Source organism: Microtus oregoni, unplaced genomic scaffold (assembly GCF_018167655.1).
Source record: "Microtus oregoni isolate MIOR12 unplaced genomic scaffold, Mior012 000038F_ref0000394, whole genome shotgun sequence".
In the NCBI taxonomy this organism is placed as follows: Eukaryota; Metazoa; Chordata; class Mammalia; order Rodentia; family Cricetidae; genus Microtus; species Microtus oregoni.
In genome coordinates this window covers 13,579,893-13,593,054 of record NW_024543097.1, presented here as the reverse complement: position 1 = coordinate 13,593,054, position 13,162 = coordinate 13,579,893, and the positions used below count along the sequence as shown (strand labels likewise).

The 13,162-nt window shown below is 39.3% G+C and overlaps 1 protein-coding gene and 1 pseudogene across 1 annotated transcript in view; both read right to left on the bottom strand.

The window, feature by feature from the left end:
• The window catches only part of Fbxl17 (F-box and leucine rich repeat protein 17), a 490,002-nt gene that overhangs the window by 439,903 nt on the left and 36,937 nt on the right, over positions 1-13,162 (bottom strand). The window contains exon 4 of the mRNA XM_041631789.1: positions 3,295-3,426. Within this exon, the coding sequence (XP_041487723.1) occupies positions 3,295-3,426 (132 nt within the window). The remainder of the gene's footprint in view (positions 1-3,294; positions 3,427-13,162) is intronic.
• Positions 4,959-5,906, bottom strand: LOC121433411 (annotated as a pseudogene).

The following is a 13,162-nucleotide window of genomic DNA, read 5'->3' as shown; positions in this document are numbered from 1 at the left end:
ACCATGAAAATGAATGTTTAGTAAATTGGGCTATTACGCTCCTAGTATATCTTATGGGTCAGAATTTGTACTAAGCAATTTGTATTTGTTATGACATTTAATCTTCAACTATAACCTGAAAGACAAATATTAATATAACATCATTAGCAAATGAGGTTTAAATGATCGTCAATAATTTTTACAGGGTCACAACACAACTGAGAAACAAAATGTCAGTCTATCTAACCCAGAAAACCTAACTCTCTATAAGTTCATACACTCTCAAGTGATTACTTTCATATCAACTTTAAAAGGAAATGTGAGGTGTTTTTTATTGTGTATTTTCAATGTAAAACCATATTTTGAGGTAATAAAAGCACTTAATTTACGCCATAGTGCTTCAATTTTTAAGTAGTTTTTAAATAGTGTCATCTCAACAGACAGGTGATGCCTGAAAACTCCTTCCACAACTCAAGTTCATACATGTAAGGCATTTTATTTCATTCACAAAGAATGGGTCACTGTTGGGACCAATTGGAGTCCTGGCCTTCAGCTGCTCTTCCCTGCTAGAGCCTTCTGATTGGAGTTACTAAAAGCTGTGCCTTGAGGATCAGAGGATGGGCTTTTCACCTGTTGGCCCACTTGACTGCTGGGTATTTAAGCCTCCATGGTGCTATGAAAAAAAAGGGCTTTGTACCAGTGATTAGATGTTCGTGTATCTGTCTGTCTTTGTGTGTGTTTGTGTATTTCAACCTCCAGCCCCTTGCCCGAAGCTCGCGAACTGTATTGTAGCGCATAGAGCGCAGACGGAGATGGGGGGGGGGGGGGGGCAGTGTGCAGCAGGTCACCTTTAAGCACAAGCATTCATAGTGCCAGAAAGCACCAAGAAAGCTTCCAAAGGAAGGAGACAACCAACAGTCCTACCCACTTAAGACACCTATGAACCACATCAATGCCTAGCATGGCATGATAACCCTAAGGGTGCAGTAGTGGCAAGCATACCTTGATGGTAACCACCAGATCTCATATTGGATTTAAAACCTGGTCAGTAAAAGGAAGACCAATCCTGTCTGGTACTGGAAATTTACCTAATTATTCAGTACAAGTGAAATCATGATTACTAGAGGAGAATCTGCAACCATTAATTTACTAAGCTAGCAAAATCCCTAACAACAATCCATAAACATTTGTCTTTATACCCACAGATAAGTGGTCTTCACCACAAGGAAACTTCTCTTTGCAAGAGAGACCACTACAGAAAACCAGAATGAATCAAAAGGCTATTGTGAACCCCAGTCCCAACAGATAGATCTACAAAGCATTCCCTCACCTAATGCTCAGGGAACACTGCAAAATAGGAGGCAGTAAGACTATAAGAGCCAGAGGAACAGGGAGTTTGCTGAGCAACAGTGTCTCCTAGTAACTTCAGAAGCTACACACATAAAGTCTCACCAAAGTGACCACTCGAGCATGAGCTGAACAATGATGACACCAAAAAACTTGCTAAACTGGATGGGGAAAAACCGTGAGGCCTCAACCATACAAAAAGAGCCTCAAACAACTAAGGAAAGCTGGAGTGAGGGAGGGGTCTTCCCCAGGGAAGAGCACACTGACTGGTATTCAACACCAAGAGGTCAGCTCTGGAAACACAAACGCAATATACACACTAAACAAGCCATTTGCAGGAATAGGTATGTCTGCAATAACAATTAGAGAAAGAGGCCATGAATTTGAAGGAGAGTAGGGAGGGGTACATAGGAGGGTTTGAATGGAGAAGAAAGGCAAGAGGAAAATGTTACAATTATATTATAATCTCAAAGTTTTTTAAATTTTAAAATTTTAAAAACCAAAAAGGACAACAAAAATGTCTACATTTTAAGACGTAAGTTAAAAGCAAGTCTTTTTTATAAATACATTATTTTCAACACTGGAAACTCCCACTAGCTCCTCCCAAGTGATAATAGTAATTTCTGGTAATTGATATGATGTCCCTATCAGTTAAAAATAAATGGCTTTGCATTTCATTCAGCCATAATTAGGAATGAAATTCGAATACAAGGTACATCATGGATGAACCTAGAAAAAGACACAAAAGATCACATCTATGTAATTCCACTTGTATAAATCATATAAAATAGGCTAATTCATAAAAACAGAAAATAAATTCGCAGTTACCAGGTGCTAAAGAAAGGGAAAATGAGGAGTGATGGATGGCTAAAGATCAGAGTTTGATCTAATAAAGAAATGATATATAATTAGATATATAATTAGATTGCATAGCTTTATGTACAGTGGTATATTATTGGTGTCTTAATAAATAAAGCTTGCCATAATACTCAGCCACACAGGCCAGAGTGATGGCACACACATTTAATCCCAGGACTCAGGAGATAAAGACAGATGGATCTCTTGTGAGTTTAAGGCCACCCTGGGCCACACAAAATTGCATCTTTCTAAAAGAAAAACAACGCTCACATAAAAGTGATCCCAGCAGTTAGAATAACTCGCCTTTAATCCCAGCACTAGGGAGGTGGAGACAGGAACAATATGGCTGGACAGAGAAAAAGATATAAACGGGAAGAGACAGGAGCTCAGAGCAAAGTGGAGTTCGAGGATTCATGGAGACTGGATCTTGCCCATTCTGTCTGAAGACTTGGTAGAGGTAAAAGGTCTCTAGTGGATGGCTGCTTTGTTTTTCTGATCTTCAGGTTGAACCCCAATATCTGTCTCTGGGTTTTTATTGTTCGTGCAACATTATGGATATGATAAAAACAAAGAATCTTATGTGGTTACATGTCAATAAAAGAAAACTGAGTAGAGCATTAATACATGTGAAACACATATGTATGTGCTAAAATATAACACTTATGAAATTATCAAGATTATCTACCCAAATTAACTAGATACTATCTCTTCACTATTCTAAGTAAAGAGTTTTATTTATAAATGTATACATTCCTGAGCATTAAAATATCCTTAATCTAGAATTGTTATAATTCCTAGAGGGACCACAGAAACTCCAATAATGGACAGGTTTTGCTAACAAGTTTTATCTGTTCCAGCTGACCTGAGTTAATTCACTGTTGGAATTCTTTAAAGAAACAATAAGCACGTCAGTGAACGATACTTAAAAACCCAGCACCACACACAGCATCTATCCGCTTAGACGAGCACACGGTAAAAAGGTCTGGAAGAGATTTCTGCTTTTCAATAAGTAGGATTTGCCACTTGATAACCAGAAGACAATTTGTAAACAAAATCCAAGGAATTCAAAGGGCAACAAACGGAACAGTGTGAGTGGAACCAAGTACTTACCAATTTGTTTTCCTGCATGTATATTCTTTGTAACTTCAGGCAGCCCTTAGCTATGACAATCATGCCTTCATCTGAGATCTTGTAACACTGGCCAAAGTGAATGTCTTTGAGTTCTCTGCATTTTGAGCCCAGCTGTAAACAAAGACATTTGACTCAATGCTCAGAAAATGACAAAGGCAGTGTATTTCTAGTGCGCAGCATTCTAAAGTAGATATCCCAAAGTTAAAGAATGATTTATAAGTTACTTTTAAAATAACATAAACTTAAAGCAGTATTTTATAAAAGCATCTACCTTCTAACAGTCCTATTTCATCTACCTCATAGTACACCAAAGTACACAGACTCCTTAACAGTTTAAGCTTACACTTTTACTTCTATAAGTCTTAATAGAGTGTGTAGATGGGGGAAAACCTAAATAAACAAATTACAGTATAATCATAAAAATCAGTATTATATGCCCATTAAAATCTCGGGAGGCAGGGGCAAGCTGATCTCTGTGAGCTCAAGGCCAGCCTGGTCTCCAGAGTTAGTTCCAGGACAGCCAGGGCTGTTACACAGAGAAACCCTGTCTCTAAAAATATGAAAATGTATACACCTTTTATAGTATAATATGTATGTGTTCAAATGAACATGCACATATACAAAGAGACTGAAATACATACCAACATGCATACAATTAGCTTTGATTAATAACAGCATAGAGGCTTATACCTCTGACTTTTTATTACTTGCTCTTTAAATTAGCATATCGAGTACTGCTTCATTATGGTATTTTCAAGCAAAATTTGTTATGGCTTATTCTCCTGCCCCATCACCTCCCTTTCCTTCATCCCCTCCCCCTATACCCTACCCCTCCGTCTTCCCACTCTCCTTTCTGTTTTCATGTCACATGGATACCCTTGTCTGCTCCTTCCTCAGAAAAATTGCTCTCTTGATCTCCTAATTTCTCAAGTTTTGCCCATATTCCTCTCCCCAGTCTGTCTGTCTGTCTGTCTGTCTGTCTGTGTTAAAAAACTGAAATTCCTATATGAAACAGAACATGCAGTCTCTGTCTTGTCTGGGTCATTCTGCTTTAAAAAAATCTACAGATCCATGTATTATTCTGCAAATTTAACAGTTTCACTTATCTTTACAGCTATGCAAATTTCCACTGTGTGTCAGGTTTTTATTATCCAGTCATCTACTAATGGGCAACCAAGCTGGCTTCCCGTCCTGCCATACTGAATAAAGCAGTAGGAACTAGGATGCACAAGTACCTCTGTGCTAGGATGCAGTTCTGTGAACACATATGCTCAGAAGTGGTGTGGCCAGGTCGTAGGGTATACTGGTCTGTATTCTCTCAAGACCCTCCACACTGGCGTCCATAAAGGCTACACTAGCTTACACGCCCATCAGCTGTGAGCAAGGTCCTCTCTCCCCACACCCTCACCATGATTTCCTGTCATCGCTTCTGACTGGGATGAGATGGAATCTCAAAGTTATTTGAATTTGCATTTCCCTAATGGCTAAGGACACTGAACAGTTCTGTAAATATTCTTTTTTTTTTGTTTGTTTGTTTGTTTTTTTGTTTTTCGAGACAGGTAAATATTCTTTTTTTAACAGAAGTAAGCTTTTATTTCCATGTTTCTTGGATTAAGTTGTCTGAATCGGTTGTTTTGAGAGGATTAGTCAAAGAGACCAAATCCCATATCTTCATCTGATTCCTCTGACTCTTCCTTGGCTTCAGGCTTCGCTGGGGCTGCAGCAGCAGCAGGAGCAGCAGTGGTGACAACAGCCACAGGGGCAGCAGCCACAAATACAGATGGATCAGCCAAGAAGGCCTTGACCTTTTCAGCACGTAGGAAGGTGCACTCAGTCTCCACAGACAGAGCCAGAACCCGCTTGTACCCACTAATGATCGAGTGTGGCACTGAGGCAACAGTCGGGTAGCCGATCTGCAGACAAACACTGGCAACATTCCGGACACCCTCTAGGAAGTGAGAGTGCAGAGCCTGCTCTGTGATGTCAAGCACTTCTGGGTTGTAAATGCTGCCATTGTCAAACACCTGCTGGATGATCAGCCCAAAGGAGAAGGGGGAGATGTTCACCATGTTCAGCAGTGTGGCTTCACTGGCTCCTATTTGTCTCCAGTTTTTATCAGCTGCACATCACTCAGAATTTCAATGGTGCCCCTGGAGATTTTAGTGGTGATGCCTAAAGCCTGGAAAAAAGAGGTCTTCTCGTGCCCCAGACCAGTGTTCTGGGCTGGCACAGTGACCTCACATGGGGGGATAGCACCAGCACGGGCAGCAGCTGGCACCTTATTGGCCAGCAACATGTCCCTAATCTCAGTGAGGTCCTCCTTGGGGAACACAAAGCCCACATTCCCTCAGATATGAGGCAGCAGTTTCTCCAGAGCTGGGTTGTTCTCCAGGTGCCCCCGATGGCCTTCCGCATCAGGGTGTTCTTGCCCATCAGCACCACAGCCTTCCCTCACAGGGACATGCGGATCTGCTGCATCTGCTTGGAGCCCACATTGTCTGCTCCCACAATGAAGCATTTTGGATTATCAAAAGTTGGATGATCTTAAGGAAGTAGATGGACTTCCAGGTCACCCTGTCTTCCCTGGGCATCACGGCGGTGCGTCAGGAATTGCCACGCAGGGTTTAAAGACGATGTCACTCCAACGAGGACGCCTGGCAAGAGCCAGTTCTGTAAATATTTATTGACTATTTTTGTTTCTTCTGAGAATTGTCTGTTTCATTAGTTCATTTCCTTTCATTTTAGAGGAACTATTTAATTTTTGCACTTCATAAATTCTAGATATTGGTTCTTGTCTGAAGTACAGCTGGCAAGGATTTTATCCTCTTTTGCAAGATGGCTATATGTTTTGCTGATGCTTTTAATTTTGCAAAGTTTCATTTAATAATTTTGGGGGTTATTTCCTATCAGAAGGTTCTTGTCTAAATTCTACCTTTAAGTGTATTTTCTGTTTTGTTTTTTTGTTTTTGTTTTCAGGCTTTACCATAAAGGTCTTTGATCCACTTGGAATTGTTTTGTTTTGTTTTTTTACAGTGTGAAAGACGTCTGTTGAAGGTTTTTTTTAATATTTATTTATTTATTATGTATACAATATTCTGTCTGCATGTACACCTGCAGGCCATAAGACAGCACCAGATCTCATAACAGATGGCTGTGAGCCACCACGTGGTTGCCAGGAATTGAACTCAGGACCTTTTGAAGAGCAGGCAATGCTCTTAACCGCTGAGCCATCTCTCCAGCCCAATATTTTGGTATTTTACCTGCAGCATGTGTTGGCACTTTGGTCAAGCATTACATGGTCAGAGACGTATGGGTTCATCTCAGGGTCCTCTCTTCTGTCCCACTGGTTTACATGCCTGATTTTTCTGAAAGTATGTTTTGGTCTTGACACTACAGGTGGGTGGTAGGCTTCTGAGTCAGGTATTAGAATACCTTCAGCTGTGTTCTATCTCCTTAGGAATTCTTCAGCTATTCATGGTTTTCTACGTTTGATATAAACTTCTGGGCTGTTTTCTAGTTCAGTAAGAATGTCATTGGAATTTTGATGGTGATTGTATTAAATCTGTATGTTAATTTTGATAATATAACCATTCATAACTTTAATATCGCTAATCTAGAAGCATGGATGATCTTGCCATTTTCTGGTATCTTCTTTGGATTCTTTTTTCAGTATCTTCAAGTTTTCAATGTAGAAGTCTTTACTCCTTTGGTTAGGTTTATTCCTGGATACTTTTAAAGAATATTTTCCCTGATTTCTTTCTGGAAGAGTTTGCTTTCAGTATATAAGAAAGCCACTAACTTTTGCATGTAGATTTTGTATCTTGCGACTTTGCTGAAAATGTTTACAAATACTTAGAAATACTTTCACTGCCATTACTATTCATCATGCTCATTAATATCAACTGCCAAACCCCACTGAATTCATCAAAACAGGCAGGTACATTTCTAGAACTTACACTAAGAAAGCTGAACCCAAACCAGTATTACAAGTCTGAACTGGTTCACATGTGTCTGACAGAGATAAAAACAGTTACTCAAAGTCTGCTAAGCACCACTTAACCCTCAGACATCTCCATTACTGGCGACATGGCCCTTGGTCCTGGTCCACAATGGCAGGAGACTGCTTTCCTGGGCAAGAGAAAATACCGGGGCTCTGAGTATTTGGGAGGAGAGCACAGAGTTTGACTTCTGGCACTAAGAGCAGAGGAACATTGCTGATAAATCTGAGATTACATGGAAGTTCATACTTGTAGAACTGGAGGAACTTTTAAAAATCTATTAAATGTTCCAAACTGAAAAGATTCATCCACATTCTAGCACAGATGAGCAAAAGAGACATCAGCACACAAATCATCATGCAATTTCACAATTCTAGCTATGAAGAAGATTCTCTAGGCTTCAAACAAAATTTAGATTCACACAAAGGAATGAATTAAGAATGCCTTAAACTTAATGTTAAAATAAAGCCACAGAGCAGTATCATCAAATCTTGAATGACTGAATTTCTAGAGCAGAAATCTGCACCCAAAACTTGAATGAAGGCTGAAAGTAGAACTAGAGGTTTAATGGGGGGGGGGGGGCTGTTTTGTTTGTTTTCAGACACGTAAGTTCTCAAAAAAATTATCTCCCATGTATTTTTAATAAGGATGGCATTTTAAAAGGTAGCCTGAACCTGATAGTGATGGCACACACCTTTAATCCCCGCACTCAGGAGGAAGAGGCAAGTGAATCTTTGTGAGTTCAAGGCCAGCCTGGTTGACAGAGCTCATTCTAGAACTATACATAAAAACCAGGGCTATACATAAAAACCTTGTCTCAAAAAATAAATAAATATATATATAAATAAATAAAATAAAGGTGCTCTACATAACATTACACTGTATCAAAAAAAAAAAAGAAGACATAAGAACTAGGTAAAAGGAAATCAAACCCAATGTCAAGATGAAAAGAACTAATGGATTACGCTGAAGACATATTAAGATAGCATTGCTGCAAAAATATACAAGAACCCCAGGCTACAGTCTTCAGGGTGCCCTAGCTAAGTTTAAGAAGGCAATTCCGTTCAGCTGCAAAACATAGTTGCACTAATGCAAGAAAATCTTTGAGCTCCACTAGTGCTGAATATAAAACTGAAGAAGGTAGAAAGACACTAAATCCAATCAAAGCAAACTACTGTAGAGAAGAATGTAGTACATCATTATAAAATGTGAATAACACTCATTTAACAAAAAGCACAACAGAAATTCTGTCACAAGATGAAAGGATAAGAGTCAGAGAAAGCTGTGTAAGAGTGTTGAATTCTGGAAAAAGGAAGCAGCTGTCTAGCTGAAATGGGTAAGCAGATAAGCAAGGTAGAGAAAAGACTTCCTCCTTCCAGAGGAAGTAAAAATGGTTGCACTCCTAGAGGTACACTGATCCCTCTATAATTAATAAAGGAGAAATGCTCATCTCATCTCTACACTCCTTCACTTACGAACAAACCGCTCCCAAGAAGCAAGCGCTCTTGACTGCTCTGAGCGGGACACCTCAGTTGGTCTGTTTTATCCAGCTATGATTACATCAGATAGCCAAATGCCAGAGTCGTGTTAACAAGCTCACTTAGCTCCAGGAGAAACAATATCCTCTACTTAAAGTTTCTGAGAATTAATATGATATGATTTATTCCAGCACTGTTTCTTTGTTTTATTCTCAAACTATTTGATTCTGGGCAAAACAGGACAGACCTCCCTGTGACCTCAGCAATTATCACATCAGGAAAAAGACTGACAAGTAAAACAGTTTTCATACAAGGAATGACTAGGGCTTCAGTGATAAGACTTCAGGCTAAGACAAGATATTTAAGTTGATTGCATGGAATACTAACATTTACAAGTGATTCTGATGGTTTTACCTACAAGGAAATGACATCATGGCAAGGAAAAAGACCAACTCATTCTGTTAGTTCAAGCTAGTTATTAGAGAAGAGCGTCTCAGGAAGCAAGCTAGTATGACTCACTACGAAAGGAGTAAACACCAGTTAACAGCATGTCATTTATGGTCACTATTTTAAACAACATCCCCCACAAAGTAGAGGAATCCTGACTGAACTGATTATCATTATTTTATCCATAAATGTCCCAAGTTCTAGGCTTGGGCAAGTCAGTACATTTTATTGGTGTCCTTCAAATCTCTCAGTGTTGCCATGTGGTCCATGGCCCACAGTAAAACACTCAAAGAGAATCAACCAATCCTTGTGCCTTTCTCTGTATGCTTTCCCAAGTCTCACCCCACAGAAAGGTCTTACAAGTCTTCTAAACCCGGGATTCTCTATCAAAGAAGAAGATACTAAAGACAATGACACTATGACCCTGCCAAATGGAGAGATTTCCATTAGGTTTCTGCCAATCAGTTGAGACACACACAAAAACAGGTCGTGCCTTAAAAATAAGATATATCCCTGTCTGAGTCACTGTTCTTGCTGTAAAGAAACACCACGACCACGGCAACTTGGGGAGGAACGTTTATTGGCTTAGACTTCCACATCACTGTCCATCATCAAAGGAAGTCAGGATGGAAACACAGGGCAGGAATGTTGAGGCAGGAGCTGATGCAGAGGCCATGGTGGAGTGTTGCTTACTAGCTTGTTCCTCATGGCTTGCTCAGCCTGTTTCCTTATCGAATTTAGGACCACTAAGCAGGGGTGTCCCCATCTACAATGAGCATTAATTAAGAACATGTTTTACAGGATTATCTGCTTACATCTGGAGGCATTTTCTCAATTGAGGTTCCCTCCTCTCATATGTGTCAACTTGACATAAAGCTAGCCAGCATAACCAGTAAACAAGGCTTCATCTAGACCATCAAGTAGAAGGATCTGGGAAACACTGTGAACTTTCCACAGATACACCAGAATAAGCAAAAAACAGAGCATATGAGAAATAAGTTGATCACCCAGGAATCACTACATCCATTAATGAAACAATTTCTGTTTTCTAGTCTCCTGTGTCCTAACGGCGTAAAAAGTCAACAAGCTCAAGAGTCAGCACTCTTCCCATTCATCAAAGAAACAAGAACACAGAGCAAACTGCTACAGAGGATCACACTTTACCAGAACCGAGACCTCCTGCCCCACTACACACATACAACTGTACAAGCCTCACTGACATAAGTTCCCAGATTTATCAGAGAAAAATCACTTCATGATTCTGACCGTGAAAGAAAGTATTCTGATTACACCAGAAATTTTCAGGTTGTCTTGTTTCATTTTATTTTAAGACAAGGTCCAACCATGTAACCCTGGCTGGTCTAGCAATCTCAGAGATCCAGGTGCTGGGATTAAAGCTATGTGCCACATGCCTCGCAACGTTCCTTCCTTAACAGAGATTGTCCTCAGGAGAAACCCTTCATCTGAGCCTCACAGGCTGGAGTTTTGTCAGAGCCAAATCCCCTGAGAAGTCCCTTTCCTTGGGACATACCTAACTCCAGTCAACTGTGCTCATCCTATCCCACCTATGGCAGAAGAAAAAATAGAAGCACCAGGGGATTTTATTTTAACACTGCAGGTGCACACTCACCAAAAGGTTAAAAGCCCTCATCACAAGACTAGCGAAGACTCCCTCTACCATACACAATCCTTCCCACACTCTACTGAAGGCTCATTTACAGAAGTACCATTTGTCAAAATAGAATATTCACGAAGTATATTAAAAAGTACAGATGAATACCTAGAAAGGGAAAAGAGAATTAAAAATCATTAGAACCAGAATCTGACAGATCTGGAATGCTGAATTATTAGACCAGGATTTTTTTTAATTATGTCTAATATACTGAGGGCTTTAATGGAAAACATAGGCTACTATGCACACACATAAATAAGTTAACAAATAAATTTATTAAGATGTGCACAGTACATTCAGAAAACTCAGAAGCATACTAAATAAGCATATTTTATTAAATTTTCATTTAATTTTAAAAAGACCTGAGTAAATAAAACTGTATATTGAGGGTTTTAAGTCGAGCCAAAAAGAAACTACTTCAAAGAAATGATTCAGAAATATAGGAAAAAAGATATCACAATTATTAACTTTAAAAAGCTTGGAATAGTTATACTAATTTAAGACAGGACAAACTTCAGTTTAAGAAATGAACCAGAGCCGGGTGGTGGCATGTGCCTTTAACCCCAGCACTTGGAAGGAGGCAGAGGTAGGTGGATCTCTGTGAGTTTGAGGCCAGTCTGGACTACAAGTCTAGTTCCAGGACAGGCTCCAAATCTACACAGAGAAACCCTGTCTCAAAAGAGCCAAAAATAAGTAAGTAAATAAATAAATAAATAAATAATTTAAAAAAAAATTTAAAAAAAAAGAAGTTAACCAGGAAACAAATAATGACAAAGGGGACAAAATACATCAGGATGCCATAATAATCAATGACAGAGTATGCAAGTAATCATAAAAAGTGAGAACGTGTGAAGCAAAAGCTAGCTACAAGAAGAACCAACTAATCTATTATGGTGGTTATGGATATTAATATCCTGCTGTCCCAAATTAGCAGATCTACCAGACAAGACAAAACAAAAACAGTAAGGATACAGCAGAACTGAATTCAACTACATAATCAGTTGTCTGGATAAAATGGATATTATAGACCATCTCGTTCATTAAGACAAGAATATAGATTCTTGAAAAGTTTGCAAGAATTATTCAGCAAGACTGACTAAATTCTGGATCATAAAAGCCAACTTAACACAGCTAAAAAAAAAATAACATGTATAAACTGTTGTGAGATCACAATTAAATGAAAAATTAGTAACAGAAACATCATTGAACTGTTCAAATATTTACAAATTAAGGAATGTTTCTTTAAATAACACATGAAAGGCGGAGAGAGGGAGGGAAAAAAGCCAGGCCTCAAGAATCACTTGAAAACATTCTCAACTATATGAAAGAAAGTCCAACACATCCAATTTTCCAGACCAGATGAAAAGCATTTGTTAGAGAGGAGATACATACATAATTTGGATGCTACTGTAAAGAGTGTCTGGGTTCTGTTTGACTTTTTTAATCCTGGTACTTCACTAAAAATCTGCCTAATTTTTTTAATGTTTTCTATAAACAAAAGCACGTCACCTCAAACAGAGGCAGCTTCGTTTCTTTCTTTTCATGTTAGTGCATTTCCCATGTTGAACCATGCTCAGATTCCTGGGATTAATGCATTTGTTCATAACAGGGTATTATTCAGACATCTGCTGAGTTCTGCTAAGACCTTGCTAAGAACTGCTACAAATGCATTGAAGAGAACCTCGGTTGCTTTTGTTGACTCGCTGACTGGTTAGATGGCTGGCTAGTTATATTTACAAATAAGCTGCCTCAAGCTTTTTGGAAGAATCAGAAAAGGTTAGTGTTAATTCTCCTTTAGATGTTAAAAATTATCAGGACCATGAGGGGTGCATCCACACACTGAGACAATGGGGATGTTCTACTGGGAACTCACCAAGACCAGCTGGCCTGGGTCTGGAAAAGCCTGGGACAAAACCGGACTCTCTGAACATAACGGACAATGAGGACTACTGAGAACTCAAGAACAATGGCAATGGGTTTCTGATCCTACTGAACGTACTGGCTTTGTGGGAGCCTAGGCAGTTTGGATGCTCAACTTACTAGACCTGGATGGAGGTGGGGGGTTCCCTGGACTTCCCACAGGACAGGGAACCCTGATTGCTTTTTGGGCTGAGGGGGGGGGGGGGACTTAATTAGGGGAGGGGGAGGGAAATGGGAGGCGGTGGCTGGGAAGAGACAGAAATCTTTAATAAATAAATAAATTTAAAATTAAAAAAAAAAAAACAAAAAATCTAGATTAACCGTTTCAGTGA